This window comes from Phlebotomus argentipes, unplaced genomic scaffold (assembly GCF_947086385.1).
Source record: "Phlebotomus argentipes unplaced genomic scaffold, Phlebotomus argentipes genome assembly contig_75, whole genome shotgun sequence".
Classification (NCBI taxonomy): domain Eukaryota; kingdom Metazoa; phylum Arthropoda; class Insecta; order Diptera; family Psychodidae; genus Phlebotomus; species Phlebotomus argentipes.
The window spans coordinates 1,298,722-1,323,475 of NW_026776170.1; the positions used below are offsets into that span (position 1 = coordinate 1,298,722).

The 24,754-nt window shown below is 42.6% G+C and overlaps 1 protein-coding gene across 1 annotated transcript in view; it reads right to left on the bottom strand.

Moving 5' to 3' along the window:
• Nucleotides 1–24,754, bottom strand: part of LOC132257089 (twitchin) — a 46,565-nt gene that overhangs the window by 11,525 nt on the left and 10,286 nt on the right. The window contains exons 17-37 of the mRNA XM_059753819.1: nt 24,062–24,268; nt 23,893–23,937; nt 23,494–23,529; nt 23,144–23,191; nt 22,603–22,750; nt 20,320–20,693; nt 17,065–17,190; nt 16,522–16,951; nt 16,244–16,463; nt 14,508–16,129; nt 13,613–14,430; nt 11,548–13,451; nt 10,298–11,273; nt 9,589–10,224; nt 8,365–9,300; nt 7,149–8,301; nt 5,698–6,731; nt 4,051–5,112; nt 3,180–3,896; nt 1,104–2,873; nt 1–985 (exon numbers count right to left, since the gene is read on the bottom strand). Of these exons, the coding sequence (XP_059609802.1) occupies nt 1–985; nt 1,104–2,873; nt 3,180–3,896; nt 4,051–5,112; nt 5,698–6,731; nt 7,149–8,301; nt 8,365–9,300; nt 9,589–10,224; nt 10,298–11,273; nt 11,548–13,451; nt 13,613–14,430; nt 14,508–16,129; nt 16,244–16,463; nt 16,522–16,951; nt 17,065–17,190; nt 20,320–20,693; nt 22,603–22,750; nt 23,144–23,191; nt 23,494–23,529; nt 23,893–23,937; nt 24,062–24,268 (15,247 nt within the window). The remainder of the gene's footprint in view (nt 986–1,103; nt 2,874–3,179; nt 3,897–4,050; nt 5,113–5,697; nt 6,732–7,148; nt 8,302–8,364; nt 9,301–9,588; nt 10,225–10,297; nt 11,274–11,547; nt 13,452–13,612; nt 14,431–14,507; nt 16,130–16,243; nt 16,464–16,521; nt 16,952–17,064; nt 17,191–20,319; nt 20,694–22,602; nt 22,751–23,143; nt 23,192–23,493; nt 23,530–23,892; nt 23,938–24,061; nt 24,269–24,754) is intronic.

Consider the following 24,754-nt stretch of genomic DNA (forward strand, 5'->3'; position numbering starts at 1 on the left):
CTGCATCATTAACCGCTGCAACGCGGAATTCGTAGCGTTGTCCTTCGCGCAGATCCTGTACAGTGAAGGTTGTATTTGGTGTGGGGTAGTTGTTGACACGATGCCAATCTCCGCTGCGCTCCTTCTTCTCCACATAATAGCCAGAAATAGGACGTCCTCCGGTATATTCGGGAGGTCGCCATTGAATTGTAGCGGAGTTCGGAGTGTAGGATACTACGGTTGGTCTATCGGGTGCTTCCGGAACATCATAAGGACTCTTCGCGAGCACCGGTTTGCCCAAAAGTGGCTCGGAAACACCATAGATGTTCTCGGCGCGCACACGAAACTCGTACTTTTGACCATCCGAGAGACCACGTGCCGTTAAGGTGCACCGAGGGCAGTAGCCAGGCACTGTACGCCATTTGTCAGCTCCTGCCTCAGTCACTTCTACGATATACCCACTGATATCGCCACCACCATCATCCTGAGGTGGTCTCCATGTCAGTGAGATACTCTCCTGTGTCGTTTCGCTGTACGTGATTGGACCTACTGGAGGTCCGGGCTTGTCTACCACGATCACGTCCACATCACCGCTGTCCTTACCATACTCATTAATGGCCGTGACCGTGTAATGGCCTGCATCATCACGCACGGACGCTTCGACACGCAGAGCTGTGCGCTCCCAGTTGGTCTCAATCGCTACTCGACCAGTCTCCGCAACTTTAGTACCCTTACGCAGCCATTCCACAGTTGGCTGAGGTGCTCCGCTGATTGGAATTTCTACATTAATGGGCTCACCAGCACGAACCTTTACCTTACGCCCGAAGATCGCATCGAGTTTCAATTTTGGCGCCTCACGCATTGGCCTAGCCATGAATGCAGCGGATGCATCGCTGGCCTTACCTGCACCTGCGGCATTTACAGCGGATACTCGGTACTCATAGTGATGACCTTCCTGCACACGTTCATCAGTGTACTCAGGCAGAGGTACAGGTTCTTTCGTCAACTACAGATGATTCCGTTACAGAATAAATTAATGTTTCTCTCAGATAAAGTGTGATTGAATTTTGACATTTTCATTTAAACATTTTATTATAATGTATTTGTGGAGAAAAAAAACTCACCTTAATCCATCGTCCTGTAGCTACATCCCGCCTCTCTACGTCATATCCCATTATTGGTGAACCACCATTGCTGATTGGTTTTGCCCATTTAATGGTAATGTGATCCTTATCGCTGTCTACAAGTTCCGGTTTTCCGGGCCGTCCGGGCACATCGTATTGATTGCGTGCTACCACTGGTTTCTCCGTCACCAATGGATCTGAACGTCCTTGTAGGTTCTCTGCCATTACGCGGAATTCATATTTAGTACCTTCTTGAAGTCGCGGTACCACCGCGTGCGTCTTTCGTGCGTTCACGTGTGTCACAGCTGGCACCCAGCCACCGCCGTGTGTAAGATCACGTTTTTCAATTACGTAACCAGTGACCTCAGATCCACCATTGTCCGTAGGTGGTCGCCATGAAAGGGTTACACTCTGAGCTGTAACTTCCTCGTACTCCAATGGTGCCTGAGGCGGACCGGGTCTGTCTAGTACGGTCACCTGGAACTTACCCTCAGCTTCGCCGTTCACGTTTGAGAGTCGGAGGTGATACTCACCCGAGTCACCTCGTTGGCAGTTTACTGTATGTACGACTGTGTGATGACCCACAGATGTAATAGTTGTACGTTCGTTTGTTGTAAGTGGACGCAAATTTGATGTCCATACTACCGTTGGTGAAGGTTCGCCTTCAAAGCGTATATCTACGTGAAGTACCAGACCCGCTTTGAGTGCTATATCTGTAAGTGGTGTAATGATGCGTGGTGGCACGTTTCGTGCACGAGCAGTGATCTTGTCACTAGCTTCACTGGGTTCACTCTGGCCGGCCTTGTTTACTGCAATTACACGGAACTCGTATTCTTGACCTTCCGTGAGTTCGGGGACTGTGCTTGCACAAACGTTAGTCGGCACGTGGCATGCTGTCACCCAGTATGGACTGCCCTTTTCCTTCTTCTGCACAATATAACCTGTGACAGGTGCACCACCATCGTAAGGTGGTGGTGTCCACGTCAAATCTACATGATCCTTATCCCAGTCCGCAAATACAGGTTTACCCGGGGCTTGTGGCTCGTCACACTCATTTTTCGCCACAATACTTTTAGCTGCCTCAAGTGGTTCACTCTCCCCGATGGCATTTACTGCTTTCACGCGGAACAGATATTCTTTCTTGTGCACCAGACGCGTCACATCATGATAGGTGCCTACACTCATGCCAGCATCACTCCATGTGCCACGCGACATGTCCATTTTCTCCACCACGTAATGGAGAATCGGCGATCCACCATCGTCTTTTGGCACATTCCATCGAAGGTGACACCCTTCCTTATTCACACCCGTTATCTCGAGTGGCCCCTCAGGTTTAGCCGGCTTATCCAGTACAGTGACATTTGCCGACGCTGAGCATGAACCCAGCTCATTCGTTATAGTGAGTGTGTAGTGACCCTCATCTGCACGGACGCTAAAAGGAATTTCAAGAACAACCTCTTCATTTGTCTGTTGTATGTCCACACGAGTGCCTGCTTCTAAAGTCTTTCCATTTACTGTCCACTTTACTGTGGGACGCGGTGAAGCTTCAATTGGTACTGCATACTTGATTTTTTTGCCTGCATGCACAGTCTGATCTTGGAGTAGATTCTTAGTAAATCTCGGTGCGACAAAGCGTGATCGTACTACGATGGGGGTAGAGGCGTCCGACGGTTCACCTAGACCACCCTTGTTTACGGCTGTTACACGGAATTCATACTCCTCACCTTCCGTGAGATCTGGCACAGTTGCACTACATGAGTCGTCTGGTACCTACAAACAACCGAAACAATAAACCATATTTCCTCTAATGAAGCGATTTCTTAGTAAGTACAAAGTGTATTTGTTGAATATATAAATTCAATCTTGACCAGTCAAGGCATTGGCTGTAAAAAGCTATCCAACTACTTGTCTTGATCTAATCAAAACCTAGTGTTAACTTATCCCGTCCTTTAGTATGTGGTTTTGGTAATTTTAGGTTACTCAAGAGATTACAGATACTAGCTGTGATGCAAATCCCAGCTTTTAATACGTATTGTATGTTATTTATACACCTAATAATACTCGATCAATACTTACTTCACAGGCTTTCTCCCATGTACCAAAGCGCGGGCGCTTCTCGATCACATATCCTGTAATAGGAGCTCCACCATCTTTTTTCGGCTTCTCCCACACTAGATCTACGTGATCCTTGTCCCAGTCTGTAACCTGAGGTGTGCCAGGCTTCTCGGGTCTCCCGAAGGGATCTTTAGCAGTTATAGATTGACTTGTAACTAGCGGGACACTCTCACCCTGCTTGTTTACAGCCTTTACACGGAAGTTGTAGTCGTGTCCCTCGATGAGGTTATCAGCTTTTATGTGTGGCTGTTGACACTCACCAATGGGAACCCAGCGCATTGTCTCAGCATCCATCTTCTCTACTATGTAATGATTTATCTCTGATCCTCCGTCATCTTTGGGTGGTCGCCAGTTAAGGTCAACGCTAGACTTGGTGACATTCTGCGGCCTGAGTGGTCCCTCTGGAGGCCCAGGCACATCTAGCACAGTTACTGTGACATCCGCCTTGTCCATTCCATTAACATTGCGCGCTACAAGTGTATATGTTCCACTGTCTGCTCTTTTGGCGTCGATCACGCGCAATTTCGTACGTCCTTCTTCGTGAACTACCTTCACACGGTCTGAATTAATAATCATATTTTCACGATGAGACCATTCTTTAGTTGGAGGAGGCTCCCCGCTCACGGGCACATCGAAGTCAAAGTTCTGACCCGCACGAATCTTGATGTTCATCATGAACTTGAAATATAAGATTTACATTCCATTAGGTAAACTTATCTTCCCCCCTTTGATTATTTAATATCTATTCATATTGCATATACCACAATTTATATTAAAGTCATGATTGGAACGATTCTCGCTCAAGCGAAAAATATAGTACGAAATATCTTACCTTCCTATCGATCTTTGGTGGAAGATTCTTTGCTCTCGCAATATGTGGACGTGTTGCAAGACTCGGCTCACCAGGTCCGGCCTTGTTTATAGCCCTCACGCGGAATTCATATTGTACGCCTTCTACGAGTCCTTCCACTCGACCTGCTGGCACATCACCCTCCACCTCAGCCGCTTTGTCCCACTCGTCACTATACTTATCCCGTCTTTCAATCACATACCCAGTAATTGGAGATCCACCATCTGCTGCGGGTCGTGCCCATTCCAACTGTACAAAGTCCTTGTCAAAGTCAACAATCTCTGGTTGCCCTGGGGTGTCAGGTGGATCATAGGGATTCTTCGCTTCGATGGCTTTATCTGTGCTCAACGGTTCTGATTTACCATGCTTGTTCACGGCACGCACACGGAACTTATACTTATGCCCCGGACTGAGACCTTTCACCACAGCTGATGGTTGTGGTCCGTCTGTTTCTTCTGCGGTAACCCATCGGCCGGTAGCCTCATCCAGTTTTTCTACAACATAGTGATCAATCGGAGCTCCGCCATCATCTTCGGGTGGCTTCCACGTGAGCGTAGCCCCATTTGCATGCACATCATCTACCTTGAGAGGACCTCTTGGAGGTGCCGGTTTATCCAATACTGTGACCTTCACATCCGCCTGATCACTGCCATTCGCGTTGACTGCTGATACGGTATATGTGCCGGTATCTGCCCTTGTAGCTTGTCGAACTACCAACTTTGTTGCATAGTCCACGTGTGTGACTTTTACACGATCAAATGACTTTACATCGTGTTTAGCATGTTGCCATTTAGTAGTAGGCACTGGTTCTCCAGTAACCTTCACGTCGAATGTGAAGGACTGACCCGCCTTAATTCGAACTTCAATAAGATTAGTACGATCAATTCTAGGCGCCTGATTGCGCGGTTTGGCGGTGATTGTGCATGTGTCCGACGGTTCACCTGGACCTGCTTTGTTCACTGCACTCACACGGAAGTCATAAACCTGTCCCTCAATTAAATCCGGTATTGTAACTTTACACTCCGTGGACGGGACTTGAGCTACCTGTTACGAATAAAATGATAGAGTTGGTGAATTTGAGATATAGAATAGAAAAAATCTCGGAATTTTACGGAAAACTATGCGGATATAGCCAAAGAGTGAGTATCAGCAGAAGATGACTCATTTTGTGGAAACGGAAAGTCTTGTGAAAAAAATCAGTCTGAAACTCGACTCAATATCAATCAAAACGTGTCGACTTAAAGTCGTCGAGTCAATTACTACATAATTTATTTATTTTAGGTTGAAAACGAAGAAAACAGAAATGGATAATAGAGTAATCATGTATATTGTTTTCAATATTATTATTAATTATTTAATTATTGCCTCATTTTAGGTGAACAAAGAGCTTCTTTACTCCAAATCTCTTTAAAATAGCCGATTTTCACTTTTCCGTTCTTATGAATTTAAGAAGTTGCTGTTAAATTTAAATGAAGTGCATATTATGCGGCGTGTACCGATATATTGACCTATTTTACCATTTTTCTATTATTATATTCCTTGACATATTTGTAAGAGGGTCGCTCCCTATGTTTTGCACTTACATAACTTTTAAACAAAAAAACAAACAAATCTGTAATGAAAAATTACCTTTTCCCATTGTCCGTATTTATCACGTTTCTCTACCAAATACGCTTCAATACTGGCTCCGCCATCCTCTAACGGTGGAGTCCACGCCAAATCGACATGATCTTTATCCCAGTCCGTTGCACGCAAATCATTCACCTTGCCGGGTTCGTCAAACGGATTTTTCGCCACGATTGTCTCTTCCGTCTCAAGAGGCTCACTTTCTCCTTCACTGTTTACAGCACTTACACGGAATTTATATTCTTTCCCAGGTGTCAAACCTGTTACATTTGCGGTGGGTTCAGTGGCACGGGTCGCAGGTACCCAACATCCTGTTTCAGGATCCATTTTGTCCACCTGATAGTACTCAATAGGTGTTCCACCATCATCATTTGGACGTTTCCATTTCAGTTTGCATCCCTCCTTGTGCACATCCGCCACCTTAAGCGGCCCCTCGGGCTTACCCGGTTTGTCCGTAATGACTACCTGGATTAGTACTTGATCTTTTCCACTGCTATTTGTTGCTGTCACGCAGTATTCGCCAGAATCAGCGCGTGTCACGGGTCTAACTGTAAGGCGAGTGCTATAGTCTGGTGAATCTATCGTCACTGTCTTGGATGCTTTCAATGGCATTCCAAGGAACCGCCACTCAACCACAGGAGCTGGCTCACCCGATACAGCAGCATCAAACTTCAGTGTACTCCCAGCAGATTGAGTTACATCTCGTAAATGTCGTCGATCAATTTTAGGAGCTAAGAAACGTGCCTTAGCCGTAAACTGTTTACTAGCATTCGACGGTTCACTAGGACCTGCTTTGTTTACAGCAATGACTCGGAACTGATACTCATTACCTTCAATCAGTCCATGTACAACTGCTGTAGGTGTGGCTGTTGTGGTTTCACAAGCCTTTTCCCACATTGGGGAGTATTTGTCTTTCTTTTCAATAATGTATCCTGTGATGGGTGTTCCCCCGTCCGATGCTGGTTCGCACCAAGCCAGCTCCACATGATTTGCTGACCAATCTATTGGTTCTGGAGCACCCGGTTGACTCGCAATAGCTGAAATGAAAAATAATAAAATTATTTTGCAAACAAACTGAATGGATGAAATTATATGCTTATATAAATGCCTTGGTATTACACCGTATTAAAATAGATCCTCTTTATGCCGGGCCAAGTTAAATGCTGCATTTATCATTAATGTAGCATTTAACAATATTCGGCTTTATTTTAGTCCATGGCGTTGATACCGGGACACACGCGCTTAAACTGAAATCGAAACATGTCGCAACGCGACGCGCAGTCACGAATGACGTTCAGTGAGGATGTGTGTGAGAATTTGACAGCTCACACGCATGCGTCATCGCGCAGTTTGAGCCGACTTTTAAGTCCATGTCGGACTAGCTTTAATATAAATGCTGCATTTATATTAAAGCCAACACGGCATAAAGAGGATCATAGACGTAAGTTACTTACTGAATGGATCTTTAGCCACGATGCTGCCGAATGTCTCCAAAGGTTCACTTTCGCCCTCTTTGTTTACCGCCTTCACTCGGAACTTATATTCATGATCAGGCGTGAGACCGTCCACTTTCGCTTCAGGCACATTCCCTATAGTCTTCAGCACTGGTAACCAAATTCCAGTTTCTGGGTCAAATTTCTCCACCACATATGCTTCAATAGGCTCACCGCCATCATCCTTGGGCTTTTTCCACTTAAGGGTGCATCCGTCTTTGTGTACGTCCGACACCTCAAGCGGACCTTCAGGCTTACCTGGCTTAGAGATTACCTCAATTTCCATTTCAGCCGTATCAGTGCCATACTTGTTGGTTGCCACAATTTTGTATACTCCTGATTCACGTCGCTCAGGATTATCGTTAAATAGCTTAGTGGAATATGGTTCAGACTCAACACGGCATCTGGTAGCTACTTTGAGACTCTTGTCATTTACTGTCCATGTAACCTCTGGTGGAGGTTCTCCAGAAACGCGAATGTCAAGGTAGATAGGTTCACCTTCGCGCACTGTCATGTTCCTAACATTCTTTCTGTCTATTTTGGGCGCCATTTTGCGACACTTGGCTACTACACTCTTACTCACAGCACTAGCATCACCGGGTCCGGCTTCGTTTACTGCACGCACGCGGAATTCATATTCCACGCCTTCTTCCAAATTTGGCACAGTTCCTTTACAATCAGTGACTTCGGCACCTTTCTGCCATCTTCCCACGCCTTTTTCACGCTTTTCAATTACGTACATCGTTATCGGCGAGCCTCCGTCATTTTCTGGAGGCGTCCATTTGAGGTCCACATGATCCTTATCCCAATCGGTAGGCTCTGGCTGTCCTGGAGCGCCAGGTGGATCGAACGGATTTTTCGCTACGATTGAGTGGTCCGTTTCCAAGGGATCACTCTCACCCTCGGCATTTACAGCGCTGACGCGGAACTTGTACTCTTGTCCAGGCACAAGATTGCCTACCTCCATTTTGGGCTCCTTACATCTCCCAACTGGTACCCACCGGCCCGTCTCTGTATCTTGCTTCTCTACTACATACTGTTCGATCGGCGCTCCACCATCATCCATAGGTGGGTTCCATTTAAGAGTACATCCCTCCTTATGCACGTCCGACACCTGGAATTATTATACATTACACTTCAATACATGTGCCACAAAGTATTTTGAAGTCTCACTCACCTTAATAGGACCCTCTGGCTTCGCCGGTCTGTCTAATACAATGACCTCAATACTTGCTTCATCTCGCCCTGATTCATTTTCCGCTTTAATCACAAGTCGACCTGTGTGTGACCGCGCGCAAATGGGAATATACAGTTTTGTGCGATAATCTTCAATATCGATGGTGCACTCGGGTGAGCTCTCTAGACGTGTCTTATTGAGGTGCCAGCTCTTCTTAGGGGGTGGTTCGCCGCTTACCTTCACGTCCAACCGAATGTGCTGACCAGCTTTCACGGTGATGTCCTTTAGGTTTGTGCGGTCGATCTTAGGTGCTGCAAATCTGTCTTTGGCTGTTAATGTATCTGACGCCTGACTGGGTTTGCTTGCACCCGCTTTGTTAACTGCTTTTACTCGGAATTGATATTTTTCTCCTTCAATCAGGTCCGGTATTCTAGCCTCGCATTTGGGGCCTTTTGTTTCCACTACCTTTTGCCATTTTCCAGTGAATGGATCTTTCTTCTCCACCTGATATCCTGTAATCGGAACTCCACCGTCATTTTTAGGTGGGGCCCATTTCAGGTCTGCGTGGTTTTTGCTCCAATCCTTTAGCTCTGGTTTACCAGGAGCATCAGCCACATCGTAGGGATTCTTTGCTGTGATAGCTGCATCCGTCTCCAGAGGTTCACTTTCACCTTCACTATTCACCGCTTTCACACGGAACAGATAATCTTTACCATCATTCAGTCCTGTTACATCTGCTTCGGGTGTCTTTGACGTTGTCACAGGAACCCATCTGCCAGATTCTGTGTCCATGCGTTCCACGACGTAGTGTGATACTGGTTCTCCGCCATCATCCTCAGGCTTATCCCAGGCTAATTTGCAACCTTCGGCGGTTACGTCAGCTACTTTAAGTGGTCCCTTTGGTTTGCTTGGTTTACTTAATACCTGCACCTCAACCTATTTGAATAAACACAAATGTTCATTTATACAATATTACTGTAAAATATATTCAAAAGTTAAATTAGAATTCAATCCCCTTTCTGGGACTAGAATTGAGTTCAAAACAAAAAAAGGAAATTGCCCGCAATTCGTTACGATAAATGGGGAGAACTTTCAAGATAAGGGAATAAGCGCATTTTACGCTATTTTCTGGCTCCTTTATGGAGTCATCCATCAGAGAGTTGTCAACGCTTAAATTGACAATTGGGATGTAGAATAGAATAGAATAAAAATATTAAAACCAACCTCCACCACGTCTTCTCCGGAGTCGTTGGTTGCTGTGACTATGTAAGTTCCTGAGTCAGAACGCACACATTTTTGAAGCACAAACGAAGTCTTGTAGTCTTCAGAGTCTATTTTAAAACGATCATTTGACTTCAACACTTGGTCTTTCAGCTTCCACACCACCTTTGGCGGGGGTTCACCGGTTACATCTGCATCCATGCGTAGCATCTGTCCAGTACGCACCACTTTTTTCTGAAGGTTTTTCCTATTTATGTGTGGAGCAAGATGACGCGGCTTCGCCACAACAGTTCTTGAGGCGTCAGAAGGCTCACTTGGACCGGCCTTATTCACTGCAATTACGCGGAATTCATACTCGTGACCCTCTTCCAAATTTTCTACATTTCCTTTTGTACGATCTCCTGGTACCGTAGCTGCATCAGTCCAAGCTCGGCTAGCTTTATCACGTTTCTGGATTATATACTTCTGTATGGGTGCTCCTCCGTCATCCTTAGGTGGTGTCCATTCCAAGTTTACAAATTCGCTGCCCCAATCGGTGGGTTGGGGTTTGCCAGGTTTACCAGGTTCGTCAAATGGATTCTTTGCAATAATAGTTCCCTCTGTTTCTAATGGTTCGGAATCTCCCTCCTTAGTCACCGCCTGTGAAATATATAGTATTGAAATTTACTTAAATAAGGTAAACTGAATATGCAGTGACCAAGCCACTAATTACCTTTACACGGAATTTATACGGTTTGCCTTCCTGGAGACCTGTTATATTAGCCTCAGGTTCTGTACTTTTAGCACACGGAATCCACTGCCCTGTGAGTGGGTCCAATTTTTCAATCTCATAGTACTCGATTGGCATTCCGCCATCATCCTCAGGCTTTTTCCACTTCAGCTTGCATCCATGTTTCGTGACATCAGACACATCTAATGGTCCTTTTGGTTTACCTGGCCGTCCTAGCACTGTGATTTCCACATCAGCCCGATCCTCTCCTATCTCGTTCTTTGCAATAATTGTGTACTTGCCCGTCTGGTTACGCTTCGCACGCATAATAAAGAATTTTGTGTTATAGTCAATGTTATCAATTCTTATATTGTCGTCTTTCTCAATTTCTTTTCCGTTGAAAAGCCATGTCACATGTGGTGGTGGTTCACCGATTATGTTCACATCTAGTGCCGTGCCCAGACCCGCTTTTACTGTCACCGGATTCAAGTTTGTACGATCAATGCGCGGCTTAAGGAAACGTGCTTTTGCTGTGTGCCAATTCGTTGATTCACTGGGATCACTGGGACCTGCTTTGTTAACAGCACGCACGCGAAACTTGTATGCTTGTCCCTCTTCTAGCTTTGGCACTACACCCTCACATTTATTACCAGGCACTTCGGCTGCTTTTACGAACTGTCCTGTATCTTTGTCCATAACCTCGATCACGTATTCCTTGATTGGTGCTCCGCCATCCCGGATCGGTGGTTCCCATTTTAGTTTCACCATATTTTCAGACCAATCCACAATGTCGGGCAATCCTGGTGGGGCTGGAGGATCATAAGGGTTCTTGGCTACGATGCTGCCTTCTGTCTCTAATGGCGGCGACTCGCCTTCCTCATTAACTGCTTTAACACGGAAGTTATACTTGTGACCTGGCTCAAGGCCTTTCACATCGTGCTCTGTAGCCGACGGATCCACTGTACCGCATGGCACCCACCTAAAATAAAGCAATTAAATTTTAAATGTATGCAAGAATGCTTAAAGTCCACGTTTATTGCACCTAATAAGTCGTGTAACCTCTCTTTTTGCAATTGTGTCTAGTTATCTATATATTTTGTTATTATTCTGAAGGAAAAAGGGCAGTAAAGTAATTTTTATTATCCTGTACTACAGAAGTGATGTCGTGAATATCGCAAGTTAAATATGTAACGGAGTAGTAGAAAGTCTCAACATTAAAGTAATTTATTTTTAAAGAAAATAAATATTTATACCTTCCTGTTGTGAGATCTTGCTTTTCCAGCACATATGCAGTGAGCGGCAATCCTCCATCGTCCTTAGGTTTCTTCCATTTGAGCTTACACCCTTCCTTATGGACGTCTGATACTTCTAGCGGACCCTCAGGTTTACCCGGTTTATCTAATATTGTCACCTCAACAGTTGCTTCATCGCGGCCACTGTCATTTACCGCTAAAATTGTGTATATGCCACTATTTACTCGACTTGTATCCGATAACATTATCTTCGTATTGTAATCTTCATTCTCAATACGACATCCTGCACCTGTCTCCAGTTTATTTCCCGCGAAACTCCATGTCACCACTGGCGGAGGTTCACCTTTGACATCCACGTCAAACTTTACTAGCTGACCTGCACGCACACGTACAGGTTGTAGCTTCTCCCGATTGATCAGCGGTTTAAGGAAGCGTGCCTTGGACACGTGTGGTTGACTTGAATCACTTGGCTCGCCAGGGCCTGCCTTGTTGACTGCTCGTACGCGGAATTGGTAAGTTGCGCCTTCACGCAGTCCCTCGACACGTCCCTGTGTCTCTGGAGTATTTGTAACAAGCGCTTCTTCCCATGTGGTCGAAAACTTTTCTTTGCGTTCCACTACATATCCCGTAATGGGAGCTCCACCATTGTTCTTCGGTTTCTCCCACACTAGGTCCACATGGTTTACATCCCAGTCCTCGGGTCGAGGCGTGCCGGGCTTTCCTGGTGCCTCATAAGGATTCTTAGCCGTGATAGCCATTTCAGTTTCCAGAGGTTCGCTTTCACCCTCCTCATTGATCGCCTTCACGCGGAAGTGATAGTCATGACCTTCAGTTAGTCCCTTAACGTCTAATTCTGTTGCGTTGCCATCAGTACGGCCCACTGGAACCCACCTTCCTGACGCAGTATCAAGTTTTTCCACCTGATACGCGGTGATAGGCTTCCCTCCATCGTCTTCAGGTTTGTCCCATTTAACCTTGCATCCATTCTTTGTCACATCTGTTACTTTAAGAGGCCCTTTAGGCTTAGCTGGAGCTGACAGAACTGTGATCTCTACTTCTGCCTCATCTTCGCCGTGCAAATTGCGTGCAATAATTTTGTAAATACCTGTTTGCTTCCTCACAGCGTCCGTAATGCTAAATTTGCTATTATACGGCACATTAACTATTGTGACACTTTTACTTGGCTCTACGTTTTCCTTTCCATGTTGCCACGTTACATCTGGCGGTGGTTCACCACGGATATTAACGTCGAAGCTTACTGATTTTCCAGCACGAATGATTGTTGTTTTCAGATTTGTGCGATCTATACGTGGTTTCAGAGATCTATGTCGGATTGTTTGCATCTTGGATGGGTCTGAAGCCGGAGATGGGCCTGCTTTGTTTACTGCCACCACTCGGAATTCGTATTCGCCGGTTTCACGCAGTCCATCTACCTTTCCCTCGGTTTGATCTCCTGGCACCTCTGCCGCCTTGTCCCAATCCGTTTTTCCCTTTTCACGTTTTTCTATCACGTATTTCTCTATCGCTGCTCCACCATCGGATTTCGGAGGCGCCCATTTAAGCTGCACACTCTCATTGTCCCAATCTGTTACTTCTGGGGCACCTGGTTTTGTGGGTTCATCGAATGGATTTTTCGCCGTAATAGATGTTTCAGTTTCCAGCGGCTCTGAATCACCTTCATTATTTACAGCACTAACGCGGAATTTATAGTCACTGCCTGGCGTGAGACCAGTAACCTCCATTGTGTTTTCATCTTTATCATTAGCAGGTATGCGACCAACTCTCATCCATTTGCCGGTGGCGGTATCCATCTTTTCAACTTCGTACTCCTTCACAGGTGTGCCACCATCGTCCTCAGGCTTCTTCCACTTCAGCTTGCACCCATTTGCATGCACATCTTCCACCTATAAATAAAAAAAAATTAGAAAATCAAGTAGTGACAAACAAACAGCAAAATCTTTTCCTAGCAAACTTCTCTATAAGAAACTGATTTATACTCCAACAGTGTATTTCCTCAGGGTTAAATTATCATTTAATAATTTGTGATATTAAGAAAGTTACTTAACTTAAGTGGTCCCTGTGGAGCACTTGGCTTGCCCAGTACACATAGCTCTACTGTTTCCTCATCTTTTCCGCTTGCATTTACAGCCTTAAGTGTGTAGCGTCCAGTATCACGACGTTGGCAGTTAACTATGGTGAAGTCCGTGTGATAATCAACATTCTCAATCTTGATGCGTTCCGTATTCGTGAGCGCAATATCGTCTCGCCAAATCCATGTGAGTGTTGGCGGTGGCTCACCAGCCACATCAACACTCCATTTATGTGTACGTCCTGCCTTTAGCGTAATACTTTTGAATGTTGTGCGATCAATACGTGGTCTGAGATTTCGGTGTTTGCACAAATGAGGCATTGTGGCTTCACTTGGTTTACTTGGACCTGCTTTGTTGTGTGCTCGTACACGAAATTCGTATGTCTGCCGTTCCTTCAAACCTTCAACTTTCACTTCAGGCTCAGGTCCTTCCGTGCGTGTTACCTCCTGCCAATCTGGCGAAAACTTATCTTTCATTTCGACGGTGTAATGCGTTATAGCTCGACCACCATCACTCTCAGGTGGAGCCCATTTGAGTGAAGCTGATACATTATCATAGTCAACTATGTCTGGTTTACCCGGTGCTCCAGGTTCATCATATGGATTTCTCGCAAGAATAGGCTCTGTAGTTTCTAATGGATCACTCTCACCCTCTTTGTTTACTGCCTTTACGCGGAACTTATACTTTTTGTTTGGAGTGAGACCTTTAAAGGTGAAAGAATCATCGTCCGGACCTGCTTCTCCGGCCGGTATCCATCGTCCTGTCTCCATATCCATTTTCTCAAGTATGTATCCTATGCGTAACAATATGGCAACAATTATTAAGTTTCGAGTAGTGTTTGCAATGGGTTACCGTATTATATGTACTCACCTGTTATATCAGATCCACCAGTGTCAGCAGGTTTCTTCCATTTCACCTTTACATGGTCTGCACGTACTTCTTCTGGTACTAGAGGTCCTCCGGGTGCTGTTGGTCTATCGAGTACTATCACATCAGCAACAGAGTCGAGTGTACCCGAACTGTTTGTGAGCGTTAGCGTATATTTACCCGTGTCGGGTCGGGCGCTTTTTCTCACCGTTAAGACTGTGTTCCGCTCGTATTTGTCTATTGTAATTCTCTGATTAGCGTCTTCCGTAATTACCTGTCCATCTTTTAGCCACTTCACCTCTGGTTCTGGCTCACCGCCATACTTTATGTCATACTTGATAACCTGATTCTTCTTCACAACAATATTTTTAAGACCATCGCCCACAATGAAAGGCTTCACAAAACGACATTTGGCAATGATAGGCTTAGTAGTGTCAGAGGGTTCACCTGGACCTGCTTTATTTACAGCTCGTACGCGGAACTCATATTGCCCGTTCTCTTTTAAACCATCAACACGATCCTCCAAAATATTTGGATCACTAATTTCCTTAGCCTTGGTCCAGTCTTTAGCAAACTTTTCTTTTGCCTCTATGACATATCCCGTGATTGGAGATCCACCATCTGTCTCTGGTGGCTGCCACTTGAGCTTCGCATGATCCACATCCCAGTCTACCACCTCAACATTTCTCGGTTTACCAGGTTCATCCCATGGGTCTTTTGCCAAAACAGGCTTCCCAAATGCTGCAGGTTCACTATTGCCGAGTTTGTTAGCAGCACGTATACGAAATCTGTATTGTTTCTTTGGTACTAGATCTGTGCACTTGAAAGTGAGCAACTTGGCATTGGGCTGTAATTCGCCTACGCCATCCCACCCACCCTTAAGGCTGAGATCTTGACGCTCTACCAGGTACTTCGTAAGTGGGGACCCACCATCGTCTTCGGGCGGTTTCCAGACTACCACACACGAATCCTGGAATACATCTTTTACTTCAACACTGCATGGTGGAGAAGGTACATCTTGAATTGTGAGCTTAACGTCCTTCACATCCTCACCCTGAGCATTACCAATGCGAATCTGGTATTGCCCGGATTGATCTCTAGATGGTTTTTTCAACTTAAATGTAACCTTGTTTTCACCGATCTGCACGTCTACATCTTTTGTAGGAAGGGTTTTGCCATCCTTTACTAATTTCGCCTCAATAGGACTTTGTTTCGTGCCCTCCACCTTAAAAGGTACTTCCAAAATTACAGGTTGACTCACAGGTGCTTCCACTTCATTAGGGAAATCTATAATGGGCCGTGATTCTCCCTTCTGCACTGTGAGCTTACACGAGCTGCTCAGCTTGCCTGACTCACATGTAATCTCACCATCATCTGACAATTCGAGTCCATTGAATATCAACTGGTGTTTTCCACCGCCCAAATTTTTCATCTCTATGCGATCAGATGCGGTGATTGGTTTACCGTTAAAACTCCAATCGGCCGGTGCTGTTTGATCTTGTAGTTCCACCTCCATTACGAGCTTTTCACGTTCCACGGCAATAGTATCTTTCAGTTTCTTATTGAATTTGTTCATATAATTTATAACGATCTCTGCTTTTGTCTCGTCAGCATTAGTAGTACATCTACAATGTTAAAAATATTTACAAATTTTATCAAATGCTTAAGTGATTTTTTTTCTTTTGACGATTATTCGTAATAAAAGGAACTGAATAATTATCACTTGTGCTTGTACTTACTTGTAGAATCCCGCATCTGTCACCTTGGCGTCCTTAATGACCAATTTTCGCTTGCGGCCATCTTTATGAGCTTGTATACGCTTATCTGGCTTTATCACTTCATCACCTTTGTACCAAACCACTTCGCCACGTGCATCGTCTAATTCACACGCAAGCGTTACAGTATCCTTTTCAACCAGTTGTTGCGACTTAAGAACTTTTGTGAACTTGTAGGGATATTCTACAAAAAATACGACATAATAAAATTTATTTTGTTTGCACACACTCGGTCAACTCACCAATGATTTTAACACTCGTGTCAGTGCGATCAGTTTGCTTCTCGATACGACAACTGTAATCACCTGAGTCACTGATCTTGCAATTCTTAAAGTACAGTTTGCAAGCACCTGATAATTCTTTACTTATGGCAAATTCATCACCATCTTCAAGTCGCTGATCACCTCGCCACCATGATACAATTGCCATATTGCTGCTCACACTGCACTCCAATGTAAGATCGTGCTCGGTAAAGCCGTCGTACTTCTTCTTCAATGGTTTCGTAAACGCATAAGATGGATCGGGCTCGTCAACGTTGAGGAAAGCAGTGGACACAACATTACCTATTTCAATTGTATACTTGCCCGTATCTTCCACCTTTGGTGTCATTATGATTAACTGATACGAGTCTCCTTCGTTTTTGAACTTATACTTAGAGCCTTGAAAGAGCTCCTATTCATAAGAAAAAAAGAAAGAGACAGAAAGATGAGTAATTTAATAAACATTCGTTTTGTGTCATATTTCTTATTTAGAACTTAAGGTGTTGTAGAAATCTGTACACTTACATCTTTGCGACAGAACCACTTTGGCTTACAATTAGGTTTGCTAAAACCAGCATCGAACACCACCTTTTTGTCTTTCCCTTCCTTAGCGTGTTGATCAATGAGAGGCCGAAGGAATGTGTCTTGTTTCTAAATGCCACAAAAAATACAATACAAGGATTAGGATCTGAATCGAAAAAATATAATGCCAGTGCAAATAATGAAAAATAAGAAGATATTCAGAGTCGGACATGGGAAAAATTAAGGGACTCATCGGCCCAAGTAAAGGCTTATATTCTTTTAAAAATATCTACCTTTACATAAAAATGTATGTCTCAACACAACTGAAACAGAAAAATGTGATTTGTATTTCAAAAGAATAAAACAAATACGATAAAACTCTTAACAAAAATAATCACCACCACCTGCAAAAAATTCGAGTGGAAAACGACGAGACCCAAAAACTGCGAGATTGTCGAAAAGAAGAGAAAGGTAGAGAGAGAGAGAGAGAATAAATTTGTTAGATTGTTCTATACTACTGTAAAAAGGCACTGTCTCTCGCAATATACTTGAAATATGCTTTTAATCGTAGTAGGCTCATATAGAGAGAAACATCTACTAAACCGACTCACTACAGTCAAAAAGCTACAAATACTCACACTAGGTGGAACTAAGAAAGACTCAAATATAACTGTTCAATAAATTTAAAAAGTCAATATATCCAAAAGGCTATTAGCATTTTAACTACGTCTCTCTCTTTTTTTAAATTTCAGCTAATTGCATCCTTCTTACTCGGTTTAGCAGTTGCTTTGGTTCTCCAAAACTTTGAGAGACAGTAACCATGGAAGAGAGTTAAGAGGGATATATAGATTTTAAGATAGAAATAGAGAGAATAAATGTGGCTTTTGACAGACCTCTTGACGTTGAAATGGATGCAAAGTGGGCCAATCGGGTATTAATTCAGCCAATGAGGGACGTCGCGATCCAATTGCCTGTGCATCATTTATCAATTTGACATTATTGACAGGGCTAAAATAAGTGTACTGGGTGGAGGACAGGAGAGAGACGGCTGAACTCTGTGTTACGTACTGACATACAGAAACACAATAGTACAACGATCGCCGTCCTCTCTGTTGAAAACACTCAACAACAACCAAATCACACTCGTAACGCGCCAAGGATTTGTCGTAGGATATCTTTAGGTTTAGGAAGGTTGTATTTTTCCCATTACATTGCTTTAGTTTATATCGCATGGTTTAATTTGAATGTTTTATATGAAAGAGAAGGTGAAACTGCAATTTGGGAACTACATAATATTTAGTGTTCAATTAATCAGTTTCTCTTTCTCATTCGTCGTTTATTAATGATTCAGGCGTTATTAAGGCAATTAATCCCATTTTTATTCGTGACACCGTCACATTAAATTAAATTTTGATTTGCTTTATTGCCAACCTTCACTTTAACAGCTTCTATAAGTTTAGGCCAATCAGGAATTAATTCCTGCAGCGACGGTCGTCGTCGTATCTCGAAAATATCCTAAAAGTAGTTATAAAGGGCGTAATAAGAAAACGCGAAATTTAGTTTATGGGTGAGCTGGGCCGTCCGACAAACTCTAATTGTGGTACACAGTCTAACCGATGTGAAAAAAGACCAGTTTCAAGTGATAGTTTTCAACAGTCATATCTCCAGGTTAATATTTTAATCCAGACTGCAACCTACTGAAAAATATAATCCACATATTGATGTTGATTGCTAAGATACAACATAAGCACTGAAATATTCATGATACTTGAACACGTCTTTCAACTAAAGATATAGTCAAAATCTATGACCATACGCTAATTCACAATTTTTGTGTTCCTAATTCAATAATAATAATAGCAAAGTTCGTCAAAAATTTATGTCTTATCAGTGACATACTAGGATTGAAAGAACAGAAAATTAGGTTTTTTTTCTCTTGAAAAGACTGTGATCGTGCAGCAGAAATATTGAGAATATCTATTATTGCGTTTGCAGTATGACAATCTTATTTTAAAGCGCAGAAAGGGATGGCAGCTGAAGTAGTCGCTTAAGCATTCAACGAAGTGTATTTTGAACCACCGCACAAAGATGTGCGGTTGGATTTGACAAAGAAAAAAAAAATTAGAAGACAACGGATTTTTAGAAAGAAATGTATATACAATTTGCACCATTTGCTTGGTGTGAGTATTTTAACGATGGAACACAAAAAAAATTCAGTATCGTTCTTCGTCATTTCTAATATCCTTAGAACCCGTGTTACTGCATGGATGTTTTCTCCTGAACGACCGTTGTCCTCGAGTGTGAAACTATTGATTGGATGAACAGTCACAGATAATCTTTGTATATAGTTGTCAAAACATAGAACCAACGCTTACTTTTCCATTCGTCGACTTTTAATCTAAAGGGAAATTCTATATTTCACTTAATTTTTTTTTTTGTATGTAACCACAATAATAAGAGCTGTGTTTTGGCCCAACTCAAATTTTGTATCATATAAAGAGAGGAAAACGAAACCACCATGTCATTTCCGTATTTGTTCCGAACCTTGAGCCATTTCCAGTGCGACAGTCCACGCTTTCCAGCTGGAACTCGCGCAATCTGCTGCCCTTCACACAGTATTATAACATACTGATTCCCCTGTTCATCACTCTCCTCCAAGTAGCCCGTAAGATGGCAATCCAATTCATCACACTAACAAACAGCCATTCATTCCACAAAAAAAAGAGAATGGAATCAATAGATATGGAATAGAAGTCAGAAAATGGTGTGAAAGGGGAGCCACAGTCAAATCGGCAGAGTGTGCTACGCTGGACTGAAAGTAACAATATTTCTGGAAATTCATGGACGTGGTCAGAGATTTTCTCTTAACTTTCCCATTTACGAGTATCACTACCTGAATATTCTGCTAGAGAAATAATTTGTAATCTAGTCAAAAGTTTAATTAGATGGACGTTGCAATATAGCATAAGTTTTCCCAAAAGTTGTTTCGAAAATTCCTTTTACATGTTATGATTATTATCGTGATTAACTCAGTCTTGTATTTGCATTATTTAGCTACAGATATATCTTTTATTGCAAGATTTTGCAATTTTGATGAAGTCCAATATTTCCATGGGAAAATTCATGCTCTTTCATCAGCATCATGGTATTTTCCTATTATATGCATTATAGAAAGTATGTAATATATATTATTTTGGGGACTGACCACGTCCGATTATTGTGTAATATAAAGAAAAGCTGATCAGGGTTTGAACCTACCTTCTCAACTTTTTTCAGCGCTGGCATGGGTTTGTCCACTTCTTTCAGGTCACCCCAATCAGGATCTGTTTGCTCCTTCGCCCACTTGGCGTACTTTCGCTTCTTGAGCATCGCACGGAAGTCCATGCCACTGGCATCAGACACATACAGTTGCATTTCGGCCGTGTCTTCGCCATGGCAATTTGATACAACGATCTTGTATTTCCCTTCATCATTAGGCTTCACCTTCCGCATACATAGCGTGATTGAGTTTGTTTCCCCATCAGTGAGAAATTTGAAGCGTCCACCCTCAATAATCTCACTCACGCCTTTGTAGAATTTAAACGTAGGAGCTGGACTGCCCTCCACTTGTACTGTAATGTAGCCAGTCTGGTCTGTTGAGGGATTGACACGTTAGCGAGTGAGAAAAATTGAAGTAAGTGCGCACAGCAGAGAGCGAAGGAGAAACAGATAGCGCAGAGAGACAGTGATAGCGATACAAAGTAGACAGAGAGAAAGAAAGAGAAAGCGAGAGCGAAAGAGAGAAAGAAAAATTCTTCTGTTAGATAATATCGAAGACTTAATATCGACAATCTGAAAAATTAATATATTTGTGGATACACACACACACACGCACACATACACGCGCACACACGTACGCACACATATGCTTTTATGATTTTCCTTCAAATAATTAATTTTAACATAAAGTGATAGTTGCAGAAACCTGCGATTTAAAAAATATCTTTACTCTGATTTGAACCTCATTTGTAGCACATTTTACGAAAGAAATAACATATATTTCCGCAAGATCAAATTTACGAGAATTTTCAATTTGATTTATTGTTTCATTTGAATCTGGTACGAATTCTTGTCCTGTGAAAAATTGCTTGTTTATGAGTAAACACTTACCGTCTATATTACTATCTTTATACGAACGATATGGAAAATGAACCATCTTTTCCAAATACATGTAATGGTCATTTTCATTCACCATTTTCACTAATATGTCGGTTCTACCGAAAATAACAATTTTGTGTCTGCCTTTACGTCATGAACTTTGAGCATTTTCCTTATTCCTCCCTCGCGCTCACTGCAGGTGGAAATTTTTCAAAATAATTCCGCTAAGACACGTGCCAGAAAGTTGAAAAATTACGAAACGTATGACGAAGAGAAAGATACAAAATTCCATCACAGAACTCCGAAAGGAAATATGACATAAGCCATTTAATTCATTCCATTACTTATTTTGCAAATTTTCAGACCATTAGTATATTTCAACGGACTCGTAGACTTCTTCACAACACGTTGAAGCCCTTTAAAAATTTTCTGTTGCCTATCAAGATTGTAAATCTATACAGTATTACAGATTTCATATGTCAATTCTTAAAAATTACAATTTTGTCATGCAACATGCAACTTTGAGCTCTTATTAACCCTTGTTGGCAGCCGCTAGGCGACTGCCAATATTTTCCCCCAATACTACTATAAACGAATTAATTTCCAGAAACTTTCGGAGAATAGAAAACCAATAAAAAGATATCTTCATGCGTTATGTTCCCTGACATTGGGTGCGTTCCAGATAAGATGCCTAAAGCAGCCCATACAGAAACTCAATCAGTTTCTCTTCAATAGATCAAACCATATCCAGTAGCCCAATTGGAACACTCAGATGAACAAAAAATGACCAAATAAATACAATCAATCTGGGCTTGTCAACCAGAAAACATTTAAAATTGTCTAATCTCTAGATTTTCACGTGAATTTTTCGACTTTTCTCGACCGCAATCGCCGAAATATATGAATTGGCTTCAAGCGTGAACATTTAGAAAGTTTCAGGTCTTGCAGAAATATATTACAATTTTGTAAAGAACAGTAAACGCAATCTTGCACCGCAGTTTAACGAATTCATAACTTTAGCAGCTCATTAAAAATGGTATCCAAATAAAATTGAATGGACCCCTTTATTTCCAATAAAACTTACATAAGATGTGCTTAACGCTTAAATAATAACGATATAATTATGTTGGAATATACGGAAAATTGTTCTGCCGTAGCATTCGACTTCAAAATTTGTTCTATTTATATGTACATGCACTTCGAATCCTGGAATAAACATCACATAATCAGAGGATGTAATAGAAAATAAAAGAAGTCCAGACAAACTTTGTCAGTTGCTTAACTTATTCAACACTTGAGGTTAATGCAAAGAGATATCAGTTAGAGTAAACAAATACATGCGCCATCTATTAAAGCATTTTACATTCTCTCTCTTAACACCATCACGATGTCGACCGCTGTTACCTTCTACTGCGGAGTAGCTTTCTTGCACGTCCACAATGGCAGGAGGACCCACCTCGCCGATATCACGAAGTGGTGTCGATGGTTGATTAATTTTATCCTCAAGGTCTTGTACACTGGGTCGACGCAGATCAACACTAGGTCGACGTCGCTGCAAAACAATGACCATTAAGTGAGTGCGCTGCTTCAGAGGAGCGGAAAACAATGAGAGAGCTGACATAAAATATGAATGAAGCTCAGCAACACACAGAGTTTCTATATACATTGCGGAAAAGAGACACAATGGTTTAGACACACGTAAAGAAAGACAGAGAAAGATAGAGAGCTGAAGAGAACAGGTAAAGAGAGAGATTGTGTATCGTAGAGAGCCAGACGGTTCTTTCCTGTCTCTAGAGACCCCGGTTTTAGCCACAGTGGAGTAGTAGACACGAGTCTGACGGACCATGACCATTGATGGGTATAGATTCTACTGAATATGCCAATAGCAACCCATCAAGACCCATTTGTCCAATATTTTCAACTATCATAAAAATTGCATGTGAACCTGCTTTGATGACGACTCCAATTCGCCTGGACGCCCACCTTTCTTCATCTGCACTCCCAGAAGAAAACAGAAACAATTTAATGTACATTACTCAACTTTGGAGCAAATCTTCTAAACTTTAGAGATCATCAACATCATTTCGAAATATTGTTAGTGAGAATCTTCTGAACTGTATGAGAACTTCTGGTGATAGTTTGTGGGTGTAGAAATAGAGGTTATGTGAAAAGTAAGAAAGAGATAGACAAAGCAATGAAATTGATGGTATGAAAAATACGACTCCCATTCTCATAATCGCGATAAATTCTTTCATCAGTCTCTTTTGAAATGAGAAAACCACACTCTAGGCTCACCTTTGGATCTAATACCTCGCCAGGTCTCAGTTTAGACTGCAATATTGGACATGGATAACTCCATTAATTAATTAACATCATCACAATTATGGGAGATATGAGTGCGGAGTAAGGGAATTCAGTGTGTTGGATATAAGTATATATGTATTTCGTACAGACAGAAGCTACGAGAATGCCAGACATCAAAGTGGATTCCTCTGGTGGCCACGGAATTGGCATAGTTCTTTGGTGTATGCATTGTTTACCTTCATATTTGACAAAATGAAAATTGCTGAACACTGAATTCACTCTGACTTCGATGGACTTGTTGAGAATAGACAAAACACGGCAGAGCGAAAGAAAGAGCAAGAGAGACATAAGACATGGACAACAGACAGACAGTGTGACCTTTCGAATTACCTTTTTCTCTTCCACAACCTCGCCAGGACGAAGTTTTCTGTTTTCCTGCCATGGGAGTTATGATGAATGAGTTTATTTGAGATATTGAAATAAGTTTTAGTGAGTGGAGCTCTATCGGGATACCTGCCGAACAAAAGGAAATGGGGCGACACAATCTTGAGTTACTCACCTCGTCGTTTATTATAAGACTAGGTCGGCGGCCTAACTCATCAGCAGGTGGAATAAGAGAGCCACGGCGACTTGATGGACCCGACCCAGGAGCTAGGCTGCTTTTTCGATCCATGAGCATTGGACTCTTTTCACGACTCACCTCAATTTTGGGTGCCTCAATTGTAGGCGTTGTTTTGATCTCGGGTAGTTTTGACTTTACCTCGTCCTGGAAAACGCAAACCGTAATTAAGTTATGCTTAAGCCACGAGCCACGCACGATAGTACCATCGATCGTCAATTGCATGACTTTAGATGGCACGCGGTATACACAGGAAAGTACCAATGTGACTGGTCCACGATTAATACAATATTCAGACGCACTCGTCGCAAATATTATTTATAGCTCATCTCATAATTATTTTCCCCACCTGCAAATTGTTTACTTCGGTTTTACTGTCCCGAAAGTGCTCGAACTGAGTGATATATACCTTGGTATTTGCCGCGTACAGACGAGCCCTATTATTAAAATAATTCATAAGCTAATTGTGTAATTTTAAACATGCTTTACACACTATTAATAGGTCATAAATGACCTCCATATATCTTATTTAAATGTCAACTGTTGCCGCTTGCCAATTCGTCATCACGCGGAAATAAAATTTACCATATCTTAGTTACCGGATGTTTAAGAATAAAAAAAAAATCCGAAAGA